The sequence below is a fragment of the Vipera ursinii genome (assembly GCF_947247035.1).
Source record: "Vipera ursinii genome assembly, chromosome: 6".
NCBI classification, from domain to species: domain Eukaryota; kingdom Metazoa; phylum Chordata; class Lepidosauria; order Squamata; family Viperidae; genus Vipera; species Vipera ursinii.
This window is the reverse complement of record NC_139515.1, coordinates 17,516,036-17,537,130: the sequence shown is the minus strand read 5'-3', so window position 1 is coordinate 17,537,130 and position 21,095 is coordinate 17,516,036. Positions and strand designations below refer to the sequence as shown.

At 34.8% G+C, this 21,095-nt stretch overlaps 1 protein-coding gene across 13 annotated transcripts in view; it reads left to right on the top strand.

Annotated features, from left to right (window-relative positions):
* BRD1 (bromodomain containing 1) overlaps positions 1 to 20,838 on the top strand; it is a 57,246-nt gene extending 36,408 nt beyond the window's left edge. For 3 of the 13 annotated variants that reach the window (XM_083366431.1, XM_083366429.1, XM_083366430.1), the window contains 6 exons: positions 20 to 508; positions 11,144 to 11,279; positions 11,900 to 12,027; positions 15,620 to 15,729; positions 16,822 to 16,976; positions 19,000 to 20,838. In XM_083366431.1, coding sequence (XP_083222557.1) covers positions 20 to 508; positions 11,144 to 11,279; positions 11,900 to 12,027; positions 15,620 to 15,729; positions 16,822 to 16,976; positions 19,000 to 19,183 — 1,202 coding nt within the window. In that variant the 3' untranslated portion in view covers positions 19,184 to 20,838. Of the gene's footprint in view, positions 1 to 19; positions 509 to 887; positions 925 to 2,068; positions 5,693 to 7,779; positions 7,977 to 11,143; positions 11,280 to 11,899; positions 12,028 to 15,619; positions 15,730 to 16,821; positions 16,977 to 18,999 lie in introns of those variants that run through there. The other 10 variants (XM_083366432.1, XR_014492928.1, XR_014492929.1 and 7 more) reach the window with 10 other exon arrangements.
* Positions 20,839 to 21,095: the final 257 nt, after the last annotated feature.

Genomic DNA, 21,095 nt, shown 5'->3' with positions numbered 1-21,095 from the left:
ACTTTATTAATTTTTTCAGGAGATAAATCTCCCCCTAAACTTGAACCATCAGATGCATTACCTCTTCCTTCAAACTCGGAGACTAATTCAGAGCCACCAACCCTCAAACCAGTAGAACTCAATCCAGAGCAGAATAAATTTTACAAAAGAGTAAAATTTGACAATGAATTGTATAGTACTTCCATTCAGAAAGAAATAAACGGACACACTCCAGAACACTTACTTGACAGTAATCTCAGTGAGTCGACTGTTTCTGCTGTAGCTGAGTCATCAACTGATGTAAACAGACGTACATCAATTCTCTTCTGCAAATCGAAAAGTGTAAGCCCCCCAAAGTCTGCAAAGAACACTGAAACCCAGCCAACTTCTCCACAGCTAGGGACCAAAACCTTTTTGTCTGTAGTCCTTCCAAGGTTGGAGACACTACTGCAGCCCAGGAAAAGATCAAGGAGTGCATGTGGAGATTCTGAGGTGGATGATGAGTCCCCTGTAAAGCGTCTGGATACAGGTAAACATTTGCTTTACCTACTTTTTGAAGGTAACCTAGATAACTATTAAATATATTAAATCATTTATGATATATATATATATATATATATATATATATATATATATATATATATATATATATATATATATATATATATATATATATATATGTATATTCATATTGTGCTTTTCTTGGTATATCTTTATCAGATTAATTTTCTTTTATGTCTAGCTCTACTTTTGGTACAGTAGGTTTTTGGTCTGCAGTTGAAATCTGTTGCTTCACGACTATATATAGTTACCTTTGTTTCTAATGAATAGAAATTACTCTATTTAAAATTCAGCTGCAAATTATATCTATTTCCATGTAACAATTTAATAATTATTTCTTTTTCGAGGGGTGAATTCCATGAGATGGCATTTGAAAATGTATAGGTGTGTATCTGTGTACATCTATTATATTTAGATATAGGTATATATAAAATGTTTCTACAAGTGCTTTTTCAGGACTATTAAATAGATTTTGTATTTTCTGTATATTTTATGCAGTGCTTCTAATGAAAACTAAAAAATAGTTGTTCTGAGTATTGATAACACTAATCTGAAATCTCTACAAGTGAGGGGGTAGTAAACGTCTTAATTACTATGTTTAATTTTAGTATAGATAATTAAACTTACACTGTTCATAACCCCTAATGTGATATAAATTGATGTAAGATCAAAAATTTTATCTCACATTAAAATCAGAATGCTTGGTTAGAAACTGTGTGTATATAATGGAACATGTGCTGTTTTTTAGATACTGTTATCTACAAATGTGCTGTCTACAAATTTCTTTGACTTTTTATTCCTGAAAACAAATTACTTATATCATAAAAATCACTTATTTTAGTATTCGAAGTCTACCAATCTATATAAAATATATTCAAGAAGTCCGTGTTTCAATAAATAGGATAAAATAGTTGATTAATGTTTTTATTTCTGGATGTAAACTTACACAACTTCCTGTTTAGAAACTGTGAATTCTATCTTTGAATTTGGAGCTATGAACCAAAATAGTAATGACTGGCTGACTGTTCAGCAGCTATTGTTGCCTTTACACTGTTTTTATACTACATGTATTTTCAGGTTGAATGTTCCTTCTAAATCTGTGGACCTTACTTAAGGTTTTGCTTTAAACAATTGTATGAAAATGATCAAGCATAAGTTCTACGTGCATAATAGCATTGTAATTATTTAAAGATGAAAGTTTATATATTTTCAGAATTTATAACAGAAATTTCATAACAGAATTTCAGAGTGATTTACAGGTCAGAATAAAACATGTCAAGCTGAAATACAACATCTACAGAAAAAAAATAAATGTCAATCTTAGAAAGTATTAGTCTGTTTAAACCTAATTCAGATAAAAGCTCTTGAAATACCTTTTGTTCTCCAAAAGTTAAAAAAATAAGTAGGAAGAGATTTTTTTAAAGAAGGAAGAGAACAATACCCAACAAATCTAGAAGGTTCTCTATTTTTTTTAGAAGGTAGAAACAATTCATAGAGTTCCCTTAAATTATTTCACTGTCTTTCACAGAAGGGAAATGGAAAACAAAAGGTCTAGTGTGAATTAATCATGTTGGATTGAATTCAGAACTGTAAAGGTAAATGATACGCGTTTGTTAGATCTCCTGTTAAAATAGTTCTACTCTAGTCACTTTCTGTAGATGTGGGGAGAAAAGAGCTGGTTTTTTTCACCTTACTATATATAAAGAGGATACAAGATGTTATGCTACACAAAAGACTGCATTTTGTAATCTTTCATTTTGGGATTTTATTTTTATTTTATTTCATTGGAACATATTACACTTGTTCAAGGACTTAACATAATTGATAGTTGGTGCCAGAAGTATTCCTATGCTATGTTGTAAGATTTGGGGTTTGTCTGTAATTTGGGGGGTCTGGCCATCCATGTGTTGAATGTCTTGCAAGTGCCATAGAAGTGGGTTAAAAAAGTAGCTTCATGGCACATGAGCATTATCTTGACCTAATATAATAGGATTTTGAAAAAGCTGCTCAGGTAAGCTTTTAAAATATATGAGCTTCTTGCATATAGTTATAATTTTCACATTTCATGCAACTCCTTATTTAAATTGCTTTCCTATTTTAAAAAGGTGAAAAATAATCACAGATTTCACTGTCTTCGTGAAAATACAAAAGCAGGAGAATTGTACTTGGTGAGCAATGCTTTTAAATTTGATGCTTCATACCTGCATGTATTGAATCATCAAAGATCCGTTGTGTTTTTGATACCAACAGACCACATACTTCTAGAAGGTTCACAAGTGGGAGTGATGATCTTTCTCTGAAATAACACAATGCTATGGTATATATTAAGTGAATTGGATTGCTTCAGTTAATGATTTGAGTAACATGATTTTTAATCCATTTTTTAATCTGTAATCTATAGAAGTCCTCAAGCGTGATCAGGGCACCATACTGGATTTAAACCAGTATATGTTGGATTGAATCATGCTTTGATTCCATTGAACCAATGATATTTAAGAATGAAATACAGCTCTAAATCCACTCTATTTATTTATTTATTTATTTTTGGGACTTATATGCCGCCCTATCTCCCGAAGGACTCAGGGTGGCTAACAACAATAAAAAACAACAATACAAAAATTAAAAAAGAATTAAATAACACCCCCAAAATAAATTAACTACACAGTTAAAAAATTAAAAATTAAAACATATTTAAAAACCCATCATCAATCCAGGTCAGCCTGATGGAAGAAAAAAGTTTTGAGGTCGCGGCGAAAGGACCGGAGGTCCGGGGCCATCCGAAGCTCAAGGGGGAGTTGGTTCCAAAGGGCTGGTGCTCCCACAGAGAAGGCCCTCCCCCTGGGGGTTGCCAGCCAACATTGTCTGGCTGACTGCACCCTGAGGAGGCCCTCTGTGTGAGCGCATTGGGCGATGGGAAGTCGTCCCTGGTAGCAGACGGTCCTGCAAATATCCCGGGCCTAAGCCATGTAGGGCTTTAAAGGTAAGTACCAGCACCTTAAATCTCGCCCGGAAGACAACTGGTAGCCAATGCAGCTCATGCAGGAGGGGTGTAATATGGGAGTATCGGGATGCTCCCATCACTACCCGCGCGGCCGCATTCTGCACCAGCTGAAGCCTCCGGGTGGTCTTCAAGAGCAGCCCCATGCAGAGAGCATTGCAGTAATCCGAGAGGTAACGAGTGCATGAGTGACCGTACGTAGGGCATCTCAGTCCATATAGGGGCGCAACTGGCGCACTAGGCGAACCTGGGCAAATGCCCCCCTGGCCACGACTCCAATATGATCTTCAAAACTGAGTTGTGAGTCCAGGAGGATGCCTAAATTGCGTGCCCTATCAACGGGAGGCAACACCTCTCCTCCCATAACCAAAGATGGAACCTCTTGGACAAGTCGAGATGCTGGTACGTAAAGCCACTCAGTCTTGAGCTGGAGCCTGTTCTTCCCCATCCAAATCTGTACCGCTTCCAGGCAACGGGACATCACATCGAGGGCATCACTTGGCTTGGTTCGGGGTGGAGATAAAAAGCTGGGTATCATCGGCATATTGATGATACCTCACCCCAAAACCACGGATGATCTCACCCAGCGGCTTCATATAGATGAGCGAGAGCACCGACCCCTGGGGCACCCCACAATTAAGGGGCCTAGGGGTTGACCTCTGCCCTCCTGTCAATACCGTTTGCGAGCGGCCCGAGAGGTAGGAGGAGAAACACCGTAAAACGGTGCCTCCCACTCCCAACCCCGCAAGACGTCGCAGCAAGATACCATGGTCGATGGTATCAAAAGCCGCTGAGAGATCTAAAAGGACCAGGACAGAGGAATAACCCCTGTCTCGGGCCCGCCAGAGATCATCCACCAATGCCGTCTCCGTGCTGTACCCGGGCCTGAAACCCGATTGGTACGGATCCAGATACTCTAATATATTGTGTCTTTAGGTAGGGATTTGGTTTCTGGGAATGCATGTTATAGTAAGCAATTTTGTTGTTTGGCACTATGGTTTTGTGAGAATTACAAGAAATGTTCCACTGAAGTGCAGAGAAAAGATATTCTTTCTAAATGTTCTATTACTATCGCTATCATCACCAATATTTCTAGGCATAATTTATATTTGAAGTATATATTTGAAGTATATAGTTAGGAATTGGGGTAGATTGCAAGGGTTACTCCAAAATATAATTTTATCATATTTTATCTATATCTTAAATTATTGTACACTATTACAATTACATTTTAGACTGTATTTTATTCCCATTTCATTTTAAATCATATTTTATTCTAATTCCATTTTAAATTGTATTTTATCAAATTTCATTTTAAATTGCTTTTATCAAATTTTAGTAATAATTTGTTGCTGGAACTTTGCGCTTTGATATGGACCAAGGGCTAATCAATAAAGACTTACTGTTATTATATAGTTGGGAGTAAAAGAGAAATTTATTTTTCTCAGAACTTCAGTTTTCTAATATATTTATAAAGTGCCTCCTAAAACTTTAAGAAATCAGGTAGTCCTCCCTCGTTCACAGACCATTCATTCAGTGATCAAAAGGAAACTTACGCCTGTTCTCAAAGTTGTTGCTGTTACAGCGCACACTGACCCATCACATGATTGCAGTTCAGGCACTTCGGCCAGCACACATTTCATAGCACCCATGCTATTACTTGAAAAGAAGTTTTTCCCTGAGCCGGATAGTGCTAAAATGCCTTGGTGCCATACTGGCTGTATCTGGCTGGATTGCAGAGGGGAGGCGGGGGGGGGGGAATCAGAAGCAAGGTTGGTTTTTTTTCCTTCCCCCCTGAGTGCAAAGCCAGCCCTGCCCAGAAACTCTTTACCAAGAAACACCCCTTTCTTCCGCTCTGCCTCAGGGAGGGGCTGCTTTGTGCCTTTATTATTATTATTATTATTTTTCCTTTTTCACAATCCAAAGCCAGTCCCGTAAGCCCAGGAGAATGGCATTTTGGTGCATGTGGGCTCAGGGAGGAGCTGCTTTACTTTTTCTTTTTCTTTTTCCCCGGTGAAGCCGGCTCCATATGGCCCCAACATCAGACTGAACATGTCTTTTCAACAGGATCAAGAAGACAGTGGCAAAAGTCAGCTGGGGTGGGCACAGGATGGCAAAGGACCAAAAAGGCATATAGGAGGAGAGATTGACGGGGTGAGTTTCAGCTTCCCTGTGTTCACAAATGCATCAGCAGTTGAGACCTAAACCATATGATCCGGAGATAGATAATATAAACAAATTCATAAAATTGAGCGTTCGGGAGTACTTCAGTATAAAGCACTACCTCCTGTGATTGGATAAATACTGAATGAGTCATTCATGTGTTTTCTGTAGGGGTATTCCCTATTTATTTGTGGATAAAGATGAAATATATTTACTTTCTAGACTTCAATTCTGCTTGGTGTTCAGGATCTTTAGAAACAGATTTGTGTTTAGCCTTATCAGTTTGCCTTTTTTTGTGTGAAATAAGCATTTTTGACTCAACACACTTTATGGCAGACATTTTAATAAATAATGCTTTCTAATAACTTAATCCTCCAACTAACAAACTAATCCATTAGAGCAATATGTACAGTTGCAGCTAACAGTCTCTTGCAATGTTTTGTTCAACATTTTTAAAAGGAAAGGTTAGAAAAATGATACAAACAAAAACAAAATATTCTAATACCCTTGAAGTGAGATAAGCTCACAAAACAAACAGGGAATGTAAAGCATTTGGAAGGCAGTCTTCCCCCTTCTTAAAGCGTTAAAATAATCATGTCTCCCAGAGGATTATTATTTTCCTTTCCCTGCTTGCCTCCATATGTGTGAGCTTGCGCAGAAGCTTTGCTGATGGGTGCTGCTAATTTGTTGTCTATGAATGCAAATATTGGTACCTTTTCTGATGCTGGAAAGGTAGCTTCGTTTTCCTATTCATTCCTGTGTAGATAAATTAGCTCAACTAGTTTAGTAAAGTGAATACATTTAAAACTGATTACATTTTTTAAAAAAAACCACAGGGAGATATTTAAAACAGACCCATTAATTAAAATGACATCATAATTGTTAAGTTGTATGTAGAAATGAGTAAAAATTAAGTCCAGGGCTTGTGATCTGCATTCAAGTAAAAGGATTTCAAGGTTTATACCCATTGTACCTTATCTCCTATAAAGAAAATGAATTTAGTATAACTATTCTCATTTTTTTTAATCAAACAAGATTGTTACAGAAATATTTATGTTAGATAACAGTGATTCATGCTGTGTGGGGAAAAAATAAAATCTCTGGATTTCCAACATCTATGCAATCTATTTTTATATAAAAAATTCTACATCTTTGTGTTCTGATTGTCAGAACTCATTATTACTAAACATACTGTTAGCAAATGATGTCTAATATAGAAAATGACATATTTTGTTTGTAAAAAAATGCAAATAATGATAAATGTGCACAAAGTACATCTTTCCTTCTCTTTGAACAATTGACAATATCAGGCTATAGTATTTTTTTTTAAAAAAGTATCCTGTCTAAAATCATGCAGTATCAAGGTACATTCCTATATATTTAAACTGGTTTATAGGTTCAATTTCTTATCTAGTATTAAACTGCTTTATAGGTTCACTTTCTTATCTATTTACATTCTTAGGAAGTTCATTATCAAAATTCATTCTACCGTTTAATCTGCTTTCTTTGAACATTTTTAAATACTATATAAGTTTTAAATAGAAATTTAGAGGTAACTTAAGTAATTTTAGCTAAATTCAAGACAACTGTATTTTTCCTTTATATATGCTGAATGAATTAGTAGCTTCTAGTAATCTTAAATGTGTTACCATAATACAGCATATATACCTAGGATAGTTTCTTAGGTTTTCATCACTAATATTTTTTTCTGTACTACTATGGCATAAAGCAAATAATATTGAATATTAAATATAGAAATAAGTGCACAAGTATCAAAATCAGTCCAAGATTTTTTTTAAAATACTTGAACATTTTCTGCTGACGCCAATTTCAATAATGAGCAGCAGATTCAAAACACTGTTTCAGTCCGTTACATCTGGTTTTACTATTTTGTATTCTTTTAATACCCACAGAACTCTTCTCTATAGATAGATTAAACATATAATAAACAAGTAGTAACATGGATAATTTGCATAGTTTTTGCTAATCTTGCTCTGAAAACTGCTGGGAGGAGGGCTTATTTATATCAAGCTCTTTTCCTTTCAGTGAGACTAAATGGCTTTTTCACTGTCTTCCAGGTTCTCATATTAACTAATATGCTGACTATTTATCTATTTGGATCCTAATTATTTTCTATTATCCTGAACACGGACTGGAATTCAATGTAATGATCATTTTGGAACACAGAAAGACAATTACATTTCAAGTAATTATTTTGGATCATGTTGGAGACATCAGCCATCCTTATAACAAAATCAGTATCTTGAACACTGTTGGAGGAACTCTTTGATATATATGAACCTATGCTCTTCATTCAGTATATTTTCCCATCTCCGTAAGTTATAAAATTGTATGTTGCAATCTATGTGACATAAATTGGCTGCAGGTTTACCAATCCCCAGAATTCTTACCTTAGATATTTTATTTGTGGGTTGATTGGTTAAGAATGTTCCTTTCCATTATCATTCCTCTGCAAACTAATTCAGTCTTCCATTGGCCCAGATTTAGACTTCACCAATAATGTAACAATTTTCCACTTTATTCGTTGCCTAAGGTATGAATATCCACATAGCATACAATAAAGTCACTAGTAGTTTTTTTAAAAAAATAAAGCATGATTTTTTTGCATACACGTTTTTGCATACACATGTTTTTACACAAACTCGAGTTGTAAAAAATTAATTGTTGAAATTTCTCATATTTTATAACTTAGCTAATGTCTACATAAGATAACCTAATCCTGTGTGCTTCAGTTAGCCAGAAAACAAGTAAACTAGCTTTGTGCTATTCAAAGTAGATGGGCATAATTTTCCTAAATTCAGTATCTCATCGCTGACTTTACAAATGTTAATAATTTTACCTTTATGTTTCCTATATTATTTATGCTTGCTTGTGTGGCTGTGCTTGCATTTCTTTAAAATTTATTTTGCTTTTTTTATTTGTTTTGAGAGAGGGATCAGTAGAGAACACTACTCTGGTAATAACAAGTTGATTTAGTTGTATACATTTCAGAAGGCTTTGTTAGCAGTGTTAAACCTTCTCCACTGTATTCTCATCTTCAATACAATTCAGTTATGTTTATGGTAACATCCTCTCAAGTAAAAAAAATGATTTCCTTCCATTTCTGTGTGTGTTGTATGTCAATAAAACAATTTGTTAAAATAAATACAATTATTCTATGATAAGGAGAATATAATTGCTGTTACAATTACTTATTTCAACCTCCTGATTTCACATGCACATGCATACATTGCCAGTTAAATGTTATATGCCTATATGCTGATATAGTTACTCTGTGGAACAGCAGAAATATAAAAAAACCCTTTAATATTGCAGGGGTAAAGGACTGATTCTTTAGAAGGAAAATAAACTTTAATGGGTATTTTTAACTGAATAATAATCTCACTTAAATGTCATAAACTGTTTTTCTTAAAACCAAATTAATAGTTGATTTTGCTGTTATGAATATTGTTTTATCTAGCTATACCAAAGAATGGAGTGATCTTGAACTATTGTTTGAGATGACCATGCAAAAATCATGGGGAGTTAAATAACCCTTTGAATTAAAAACCTATGTATTGGGACATATTTTAGGTAAATGTGACAGAACATCTAATAGGCAGAAGTTGAATTCAGATGTACATCAGTTTCCTGACAGGGCAGTCCTTGAAATTTTCCAAAATTGTTTGAAATGCCATCAGTATGCATTTTCTAGATTATTTTCCCTCTTCATTGTTTTAAGTCAATCTCTTAAATAGCCTGTCAGCTAATCAAAAATATGAATGGAACTATAGGTATACTATATCTGTTCCCAGCAATATTCAAGCATTTGGTATGTTTTATATTTTGAAACTCAGCCTTTCTATAAAATAATATGAGTAGAGAGTACTATGTAGACATAGGCAATAAAATATTTTTTATGCATTTATATTCATTTATCTAATTGGCTAATTAGAAAAAATGCACATATATGCTTGAAAATACAATGTTTTATTTGCCAAATTTACTTTCTAGGCTTCTGAGAAGTATACAGTCCTTCCACAGTTCCATCATCTCTGTATGTGTATATTTGTACTGTGGTCAGAGTTATGTACCATGTTTTGCATTAAGAAGGAATTATAATAATATGAATTATTTTTTTTCCATTTGAATGATGATTTAGGAATGTAATTGCTGTTTATAATATAATCTTTACTAAAATGCATGCACATGGTAACTGTTATTGATAGTGGGAACAACTTTACCTTTATGCTGTTGTACAGAGTGAGCACAGGTGTAGATATAAAATAGATATAAAACATGTGATGTTAATACCTCTGGTAACCTTTTAGGCAACAAGCAAAACATGTTCATTTTGCTATCAGAAAATGATTGCCTTTAATATAGAGAGGATAGTATCTGCTGCCTGCTCTCATGCATTAATATGTTTTAAATACCGAGCCAAATGGTAATATCTTGCTAATAGTAGTAGGTAAATATTCTTGTATTGCTTCTTCCTTATATATGAGTCCATGTATTTCTTTTGGCGTGCATAAATTATATGGAAATTATAGAAGACAGCGTAGAAATCTGAATTTCATTCAGCAGGATCGTAGACTTTGGATTATTTTGTTGTATGAGTATCAGATGGTAACATCCTTTAAAAATAGTTGTTTAAAAGTGAAATATTGGAAATATTTCATTTATGATACATACTTTGGTATCTTGATTATTAGTCATAAAAAATCCATCATTCATTTTAGTACTTTCTCAGCATGTCCACAATAACCCTACAAATATTTTCTTACTATATTAGATTTGCCAGCCTCTTTTCTCAAATTTAGAATTGTCAAATAGTTTAGGTTATAGAAGTTTGGATTCAGTGAGTGTTGTACTGTTTTGTATGGGATAGCCTGTGTATAGAATAATAATGCTGGGTGGTGATGATGATGATGAAGAAGAAGAATTTTAAATTTATGGAAATAAACACTTTGCTGACTGTTTTTGATCCAATCATGAGGTGAGAAGTGGAGGACAATGACTTCATTTTTTTCTGGTCAGTTGGGAAGAATAATTATACTTTCTTTTGCAGCTATGGTGGTTTATACTGAATATCATTCACATGGTTACAGTTTGAGATTACATGTTTTCTAAAGTGATAATTGAATGAAGGGTTTTAGCTGTGTGTTGCTTTCTGTGATTTGATTCTGCATCTATTATTTCAGGAGCAGTACTGTTTGATATGACTTGAAATTATTATTTCCTTTGACGACCTTTTTTCACTGGTGCCTACACGTCTTCTGAGGGTTTTTTTAAATTAACATTTTATCCTTTCTTTTCAAATACTACAGTTCTGTTAATAGAGACAATAAAAAAATGCAAATTAACATACATAGAAACTTGTATGAAACTGCAGCATCCTTCCAAATTAGGCGTATTTTTTTTTCTTTGTTAACCTGCCAGGCCTTTCAAACGGTTTTGGAGATGGCAATAAAGAGTCAGAAATAGATGACACTCCAGGAAGAAAAGTTGAACCTCGTCGCCGTTGTGCATCAGAGTCTAGCATATCTTCAAGTAACAGTCTGTTGTGTAACTCAAGGTAAAAATATGTTTGCTTAAATGAAAGGATGCTGAAAATATAGTGGGGGGATCAGCAGTGTTAAACTTACAATATTCTAGATGGAATCCATCACACACACACACACACACACACACACACACACACACACACACACACACACGAGATTCAGAAGTTAAATTTAGAAAATTAAATTCCTCTGATATCGCATGAATTTTTGTACTAACAGACAGAAAGAGATCTTTGCAATATTCCATGAGATGGATTTTAGTCCTTATATAAATCACAGGATTTTTAGTTCTCAAAGAAAGCAACTTTTTTGCTAGCTATTGAAAATATATTTTAAACAGTTGGCAGGTGCATTGGAACAATATCGGAAATGGCATAACTGTGTATAAGAAATTAGTGAACACTGTTCCCATTTTCTCATCAGGGATTGCAGGCATTGTTTGAAATTTCAGCATTTTTAAAAAATGCTCTGTGTTATTTTGAATTCCTGAATTAGAATTGAAAGAATTTGTTTTGCCCTTACAACTTTTGCTGCTGGATAGTAGCACACACACAGCCCTATTAAGATAATGTTTGGATCTCTGAGAAAAATATATTTCGGTGATTTCTAATACATTTTAAAATATGTGTAGTTTTAGCCTGCCAAAATGTGGAAAAGGTAAACCAGCGCTAATACGAAGGCACACCTTAGAAGACAGAAGTGAGTTGATATCATGCATTGAAAATGGAAACTACGCAAAAGCAGCAAGAATTGCAGCTGGTAATTGATGTATTTTCATATATATCTATATATGTATATATAGATATATATATATATATATTTATAAAAAATTATCTCTCTATCTTCTAGTTTGCTTGGTAAACTGAAAGGCCTTGTCTTTCCAGGTCTGGGCATCTATACTCATTGAAATGAATAGCTGTACTGTGTGTGTGTATATATATATATATATATATATATATATATATATATATATATATATATATATATATATATATATATATATATATAAAATTTGCATGTGTTTTCTTAACCTCACTTATGCTTCCTTTTGACTAATAGCTGTACTATATATATATATATATACACACATACATACACACGCATGTGTTTTCTTAACCTCACTTATGCTTCCTTTTGACTAATAACCATACATGTAGTCTGACTTATGCCGATCTCTTAACAACCATTGAATGTCACAATGGTCACCCCCATAGTTTGGGCACTTCGTAAGCATCCTGCATTTATGGGCTTTTGCAGCATTCCCATCATGTGACCACACTGAAGTTTTGCTGGAAATCTGTATTTACTTACAGTTTACAGCAAAAATCGCCTGTTGCAAACAGTGTGTTTTGCTAATGACTACCATGTTCACTTAATGACTGCTGCTAAAAAAGATGGTAAAATCGAGTTGTGGTCAGGTAATGATCCACTAAATAAGTGGCATGACTTATGACTTTAATTCTGGGCTCAGTTATGGTCATAAGCTCTCTTAAATTTTAAATATAACAAAATTATTTTCAACTTCTTATCTTTGTAAACCCATTCAACAGCTTTCATAAATGTTCCTTTTAAGATGTGTTGTGATAAAGTTTTGCTAACATTGCCACATTTTTCCCAGTTTCTTCATGGCTATTTGTCACTCATCTCATATACTGTAAATCCTATTTGTTGGACTCAAATAGAGACACAAAGATTGGACATAAGCCAGGGAGCTCTTATAAATACCTCTGGTGCCAGCTGTTGGAGGGGAACAGTATCCCTATAGAGAATTTAAGATCAGATCATCATTTGATGATATTTTCCCTTTCTTCTCAGACATTTTGTAGCATTTATTAAAGGAAGGAAGAAAAAGGAAACTATGCAGGCCATTAGGGGACAAGGATTTGAATTTACAGTTATGTATACCTAAGGCAGGAGTAGAACTCAGGGTTTTCTGGTTTCTAGCCCCCCCTCCCCCAGCCAGTGTGGCAACAGAATGACAAAGATGGTTTCAGCCAGGTTTGTTTCAAAACTTGACAATTGGACTCCCCTAGAGAGAACTTAACCATTAGACCAAAATGACTTTAAAAATGGCATGCTCACATTTTAAGAGATTGGACCAATTTTAGATGGCTATTGCCCCTCCCCCCCTTTTTTTTGAGGAGTTTGGGCTGTTGAGAATATGGCTGGGTGATAATTACTAAGGGCGTTGAATGAAGTAGATTCTTTGGATTCTTTTCTCTCTGGGTTCAGGCCTAGGCATAGAATGAAAGCATTGTGATGGGGCCCAGGTATGGTTTAATATGCCCTTCTATGCCTTGCATGTTCTTTCAGTGGCATTTGACCATGATATCCTTTGCAGTTACCTGCAAGGAAGTTAGTGCTGTGGTGCTTCATCCTGAGTGAACATTTTTAGTTGATATTGATAAAGGAGGTGATGTTAAGCTCTTGGATATTTCATTGTGGGATGATTCAGGTGAAGCCCATGGCCCGAAAGACTTTGGCCCAGCTTCAGCAGGTGTCCCAGTTGTGTTTTTTTCTGGTTGAGGATGCTGTGGCTGTAGTAATTTGTGCTTTCCCATTTTGTGCTTGAATTACTATAATTCTGCTTTATATAGAGGTACTCTTAAAGACAATTCAGAAATTTCAGCTGGTCCAGAACACAATTGGTTGATACCATTACAGCAGAGTAACAGCAATTTTGTGAGATTTGCAGTGGTTACTATTGGCTTTCAAATCCACTATGGGTTATCACCCATAAAGCTCTATCTACTTTGGGGGCCTTGCTACTTTTGAGACTATGTTGCCTTCGTCCTGTGCGCTCCCACAGGGAGGGTCTTCTCAGGGTACCGTCGGTAAAAGATTGCCGGCGGACAATACCCAGGGGGAGGGCCTTCTCTGTGGGTGCGCCTGCCCTTTGGAACCAGCTGCCTGTAGAGCTTAGGACTGCCCCTGACCTTCGCTCATTCCACCGGGACCTGAAGACCTGGCTCTTTGAGCTTTCTGGCCTGGACTGAGAGTATTAATTGGGGTTTTAATTGGATTCTAATTGGGATTTTTATTTATTCAAGGTTAATGTAATAATTTTAATTTTTGTAATTGTTGTATTTTTTTAATAAACCTTGTGAACCGCCCTGAGTCCTATGGGAGAAGGGCAGTATATAAGTTTAATAAATAAATAAATAAATATAAGTTAAATAAATAAATAAATAAATAATCCACATAGGCAGAGAGGGCAAATAAAAATCTTTCCTTTCAGAAGTCAAGATGAAATTAGGCTCAGTAGCAGGCCTCTTTCATTTGTACGGTTGATTCAGATTTCAGTGCTTATGGTTGCTTATTAATTTTGTTTTATGGTGAACCACCTATAGTTGTACTAGCCAACGTATACATAATTGTAAATAAATGATCTGTGCGTGCTAAAATTTAAATCCAGTTCACTATTTTCATGCTCCACAGTACAGCTAACAAAATTTCTGCCAGGAAATGATCTTTCCTTGATTATTTTCTCAAATATCAAATATTGCACTACAAGTAGTCCTTGACTTACGACCACTCCTTTAATGATAGCTCAAAGTTACAATGGTGCTGAAAAAAGTGACTTACAACCTAACCTCAAAGTTACAAACATTGCACCATGGTCACATCTCAATTCTGGCATTTGGCAATCTGCTTGCATTTAAAACAGCAGCGTTTTGCAGTCATGTGACCCCAGATTTGTGTCCTCAGCTGGCTTCTAACATGCAAAGTCAATGAGAGAAGCCAGATTCATTTAATGGCTGAAATTCACTTTACCACTACAGTGATTCATTTTATGACCAGGTAAAAATGGTTGTAAAATCAGGTCCAGTCATGTTATAACTCACTTAATAACCACTTCACTCAGAAAACAAAATTCCTGTCCCAATTGTCGTAAGTTGAGGATTGCTTCCAAAGATTTGGTTTAAGGCAACCTCTAAACCAAATTGATTTTTAATCATGCCAGACAACAATAGCAATAGCATTTAGGCTTATATTTCACCTCATAGTGCTTTACAGCACACTCTGGGCAGCTGCAATGTAGAAGCATAATTTGCACATTGCCTCCAATGATCTGGGTTCTCATTTTTATCAACATCAGAAGAAGGGAAGACTGAGTCAATCTTGAGCCTGGTTAGAATTGAACTCCAGGCTGTGGGCAGAGTTTTCTGGCAATACTGTACTTTAACCACTACATTTCCAGATCTTAGTTCATATAGGGCAGGCATGTCAAACTCGTGACATTGCACGACGTATCAGGACATTTTCCCCATTGCCGGCAATGGGGTGGGCGCGGTTTTGCCGTATACAGATCACAATGAATTATTTTCTAAAATAACTTTCTTCATTTTAGAAGTTGGACACAATAACATGTGGATTTCAACGGATGCTTCCAATTCTGTCCTTGAACCTCTAAAAGTTGTGTGGGCCAAATGTAGTGGCTATCCTTCCTATCCAGCACTGGTAAGTTAGCACTCTGCAACAAAATCTTTTGGGGAAAACCCAATTTATAGAGTAAGGATCTGTATATAGGAAGGAATCAACTTTCATTAGGGATAAAACCAGCTATCCTGTTAACTCACATCTAAAATTTAGTATGTAATTTCTTAATTCCTAATGTGATAAATAACTTGTTTTTTGAAGTTGGCAGGATGTAGCTCTGCCATGTAGATTCAGTTATACAAACATTTAACAATATGTATTTTGCATATCATAAAAATAAGCCAACTTGCACTCATAGGAGGAAGTACAAGTGCTTAATGAAATAACAAGTTTATATCTGATTGTTCAGTTACAGGCAAACATAAGTTTTTTATAAAACCAAAACTTTCTGAATCTCTTTGGAATACATTGCATAGCTAAACACTGACCTTAAATGATGAACCCATATTGAAACTCTTTAGATATGTATGTGTGTATACACATTCATATACATCTGTATTTCACATCTTGTTACTAAATGTGAGAGCAACAGTCTGGAAAGTAATGCAATCTGTTATATGATAATTACTTTACATGCTATTTTTTAAGAACTACAATAAATTGAATTTTAGGATTGTATAGAACTTCAGATTCAAAGACAAAACGCATATAGCACCTTCTGCAACTCTGTTAATACATTTTACCAGAATTTCTCTGTAAGTACAGAGAATAGTTAGAAAGTTCCAGATAGTAACAATTTTTGCCTTTGAATCCCAAATCCTGCACACCTTATGTCTACTGGGCTGAATATTAAGTCTGTACAGAATTAATTTACGTCCAGTATTGGAGAAAATTTCTTCCAGAGAATCCCTTTACAAAAGCAGATTTCAGTATGACAGTCTCTTGATTTCCAGTGGAGCATTTGGAAGTGCTTGAGGAAGAGCTGTGATGAGAGGGAATGGAGAAGTTAGTGTGGAAATTAGATTCTGAGTTAGGATATCTCAGGAGAGAAATGTTGGTACACTCAACTCGATTTCACTTATTCATAAGTTCATAGTAATATTAATTTTTACATATTTTGAATCTCTAAAATATTGCTAGTTATTTAGCATTGTTTGCCTCTCTGTTTTATAGATAATTGACCCTAAAATGCCTCGTGTTGCTGGTCATCACAATGGTGTTACAATACCAGTGCCACCCCTTGATGTATTGAAAATTGGTGAACAAATGCAGACCAAATCAGATGAAAAACTTTTTTTGGTTTTATTTTTTGATAATAAAAGAAGCTGGTAAGTAATTCTTCTCTCACCTTACAATATTTTTTTTTCTTTGTAAAACAAATACCGGTAGATATTTATTGGAAATGCTCTTTGATAGGAAAATATTGCTCCAAATGCTGTATTACAGGAGCAGTGTGTTATTTGTAAAAATAAACAGACTTTTCTAAGTATAAGTAGTCTATGTAAGGACAGCCTTGTTTAGCAACCATCTGCAGTTATGACTTTGATGAAAAAGTAGTTTTGCAACCAGTCCTTGCCTTTACAACTTTCACAGATCTGCAAAGCAAAGGACAGCTGAAGGAAACATCATAAAATTGAGATATTTCATTTAACTTTTCTTTTTATTATAATAATTTTTATTAAAGTGTAAAGTTTATAAGGTAGTCCTTGACTTATAACCATTTGTTTAGTGACCATTTGAAGTTACAACAGCACTGAAAGAAGTGACCTGTGACCATTTTTCACACTTACAAGCATTGCAGCATCCCCATGGTCATGTGATCAAAATCCAGATGCTTGCAACTGGTTTATATTTATGAGGGTTGTAGTGTCCTGAGGTCATGTGATCAGCTTTTGCAGCCTTTTAACAAGCAAAGTCAATGTGGAAACCAGATTCACTGAACAACCATGTTGCTATCGAACAACTGCAGTGATTTATTTAACAACTGTGGCAAGAAAGGTCGTAAAATGGGGAAAACTCACTTCATAACTTTTGCTTAGCAACAAAAAACTTGGGCTCAGCTTCCGGTTTGCCATCGCGGCACTGGTGGACGTAAGGAGGTGAGCTCTTGTCTTCAGCATTCGGTTTTATCCCGCTGGGGGACCCTGGAAAGGGTCGAAAGTTGCCCTGTAGGGGCGCCGAGCAAGGAGAGGATCCCCGCTTGATTGTGAAAGGGTGGCAGCCCTTCCGCTTGATCTGGGGCAGCTCTCCAAACTGGCGGGGAAAAGACCGGCCATAGCAATATGGCTCGTCATTAAGCTGCTGACAGCCGAAGTCAAAACTACAACCAAGCACCTTTCAACGTGGATGAAATTGGATGAGATCTGATCTTCTCTTTAAGACTTTAAATATTTTTCCTGCAAAAGCTGCCCAAAGTATTTCTCCCCCTGTGGGGAGAGAGGGAAAGGAATTCTTAACCCACCCTCGTAAGAACAGCAGGGATTGACTACCTAGGGGAAAAGAGCAACTATAAGAACAATTCTAATTTAATTGGATGCATATACCTTTGAAATTTGGAAACTAAAAGTTTTCTTGTTCTTACTGGAGATACTGACGTTTAAAAAGAAAAGAAACAAACCTTGAAAAACTAGTACTAAAACTCGGGATTTAAAAAGTTTTAAATGGCATTGGTGACATCTTGTGGCGAAATATGCTATTACAATTTGTTATTGACTAAAAGAGACCTGGCTGGAGGCCCAGAAATTAGATAAAAACCCTCTCGACCTTGCCATACCACCTGTGAGAAACACAGCTGTAAAGAAGGAACTGCATGAAGATAGCCCTATCTCTGCCTTTCTGAAATTCCTGAAAATGTGTTTTTTCCAGCAATCTTGGGGATCCCATGGGAAGCCTGTAGGACGATTATTTTGTGTTTAGATGTTCTTTTTATTTATTTTTAAGTTTTCAACAGTTGTGATATTGTGGTATATGTTTTAACTGTACAGTATACTGCCCAGAGACACTTTCAGTGGGATGGGGGAATCATAAATTTGTTAAATAAGTACATAATCCATAAATTCCCATATTTCTTCTAAAAGTTGCCACTAAATTATATTCTAATTTGAATGGATTGTCAGATTATATTTTTTCAAGCTTAAAATGAAGTAAAGTTTAAATTAAACCTTGTTCTTGTCTTGGCCCCATCACATTTGGAACTGTGGCAAAGACTCATTGCTTCACCAGCCCCCAAAAGATATACACCGTTAGTTAAAGTGATAAGATAGACATTTTTAAAAAAGAATTGCTGGAGAAGCACTCAGTATTTAATTATTTTGTATCATTTTTAAAACTTCTTCTTTAATCTATTTACAGGCAGTGGCTTCCAAAATCCAAAATGATTCCGCTTGGGATCGACGAAACAATAGATAAATTAAAAATGATGGAAGGTCGAAACTCAAGTATTCGTAAAGCTGTAAGAGTTGCTTTTGATCGTGCTATGAACCACTTAAATAGAGTTCATGGAGAGCCAGTCAGTGACTTCAGTGATATTGACTAACATAGGTTGTCACCAAGATATAAAACAACCTTGTATAGAGAACTACAAATTAACCTCTTTGTCTACAAGAATGTATTGAAGATACAGCTCAGTAATCATTGATCCAGTGGCAGAATTCTGCAGACTAAACTGGTTGAGCAGCTTCTCTAAATCACCATTGCCATATTGATTTAAAGTTTTATCATTATGTTGCTGTTTCAAGCATTTCCATTAAAATATATCTTGTTCATAGTGTTCATAAAATGTATATATATGTATAGTCAGCTCTTAACTTATTCTGATTTTAGATGTAGCTTTTTAAAATTTCTTTCTTTTATTTGGGAAAAAGATAGATTGTTGCTTCCATTTGTTTTCACTTTAAAAAAATACATAGGCATCACTATCCAGCATTAGGTGCTAAGGGACTTTTTAAGGAAATAACATCAGATTGGTTTAGTAGATCATATATTATGATGCGGTGCTGCTTATGTAACTTTTTTGTGATCCATAGTTTTTAACAAGGCCTCTGAATGTTTGACTTTGCAAAAAATCATTACTCTTTGCACAAAGTACCACATACCTAAACTGTAAATTTATGACAACAAATAAATATTTTAAATAAGGAATTACATTATTTTGGAGGGTACTTTGTGAGAAATATAATGAAAATAAAATTATGCTATATACAACAGTTGAAAAAAAATCTTTAAAAACACTCCATTGTTGCCCAAGATACTATTTTAGACATTTGTTGTGTTTACACAACACTTGCTTAAACTTGTTAAATGTATTATTTCTCACAAACCCATATCTCATCTATTTCCCCTGGATTTTATGTGCCTCCCTGTGTTATATTTATTATAGAAAATGTATTACTTTGCTTTATAAAGAGAAATAAATAAGAAAGTATATTGATATACATTTTTATACAGGCACATAAGACAATTTGCTTTGAGAGAAAAAGTTGTCTTGAAAATGGTTGTATAAAATAACTTGATGGGTTGTGTGTAATTTGACTTTTTTTGTAACTTGTAATCTTTGCTTCAGTGAGGGGATTTATGTAACTTTTAATTTTAGAACACTTTGGTAGCAATAGAAAATTTGGATACATTTTTGTATGGTACATGTGATGTATATAGAATTAGTACTTTATTTTTATTTCAAAGAGGTAAAGCATTACATTTAGGGAAGGAAGTGGTAGGGGGGTTTCCATTAATATCTTTTATATTAAAAAATAAAGTCAACTATTGATCGTTGTAGCTACTTTCTTTCTATGTTCACTGGGATACTGAATTTGTAACAATGAAAATAGCAATGTTTTCAATGTGATTTATAATGACTACGTTATTTATAAATGCACTGCGTTGGACTCTTCGTTGATAATTTAAATACTGTACCAAGGTATATAATATGCAACACCAAATAATGCATACGAATGCACGGAATATTTATGCCCAGCTTTTTTTAAACATAATGGGATAGCAAATATGGTAAAGCCAATACTTTTAAAATCTTTTAAAACCGTTTCATTGGGTATTCTTCATTGTAAAACCTGCTTGAATCTTTTATTTTAAAGCTACAGCCAATTTTGGAATAGTTTCTAATGTTTTTATTCCCTATGGTTTGTAATTCCCCCTCCCCTTAGAAGCTTGAAATAAAATTCCTTTCTCAAATGATACTTTTGTCATGCATTTGGCCCCTTAAAATGTTTTCCAAATATCCAGACGTTGAATTTCCATTGAATCCTAGTTGTCATGATGGAAATTCCTCCAACTTCTTAGAGTTCATTTTAGCATAAGGATCTGAATAAAGAATGTATACTTTCATGGGCAATATTTCATAATGTTTCAAACATGTAGTTCCTACAACCCAAGTTTTGTATGTATATGTTATCTAATATTCGAGTGGAATTGCTAGAAGGACTCTTGGAAGT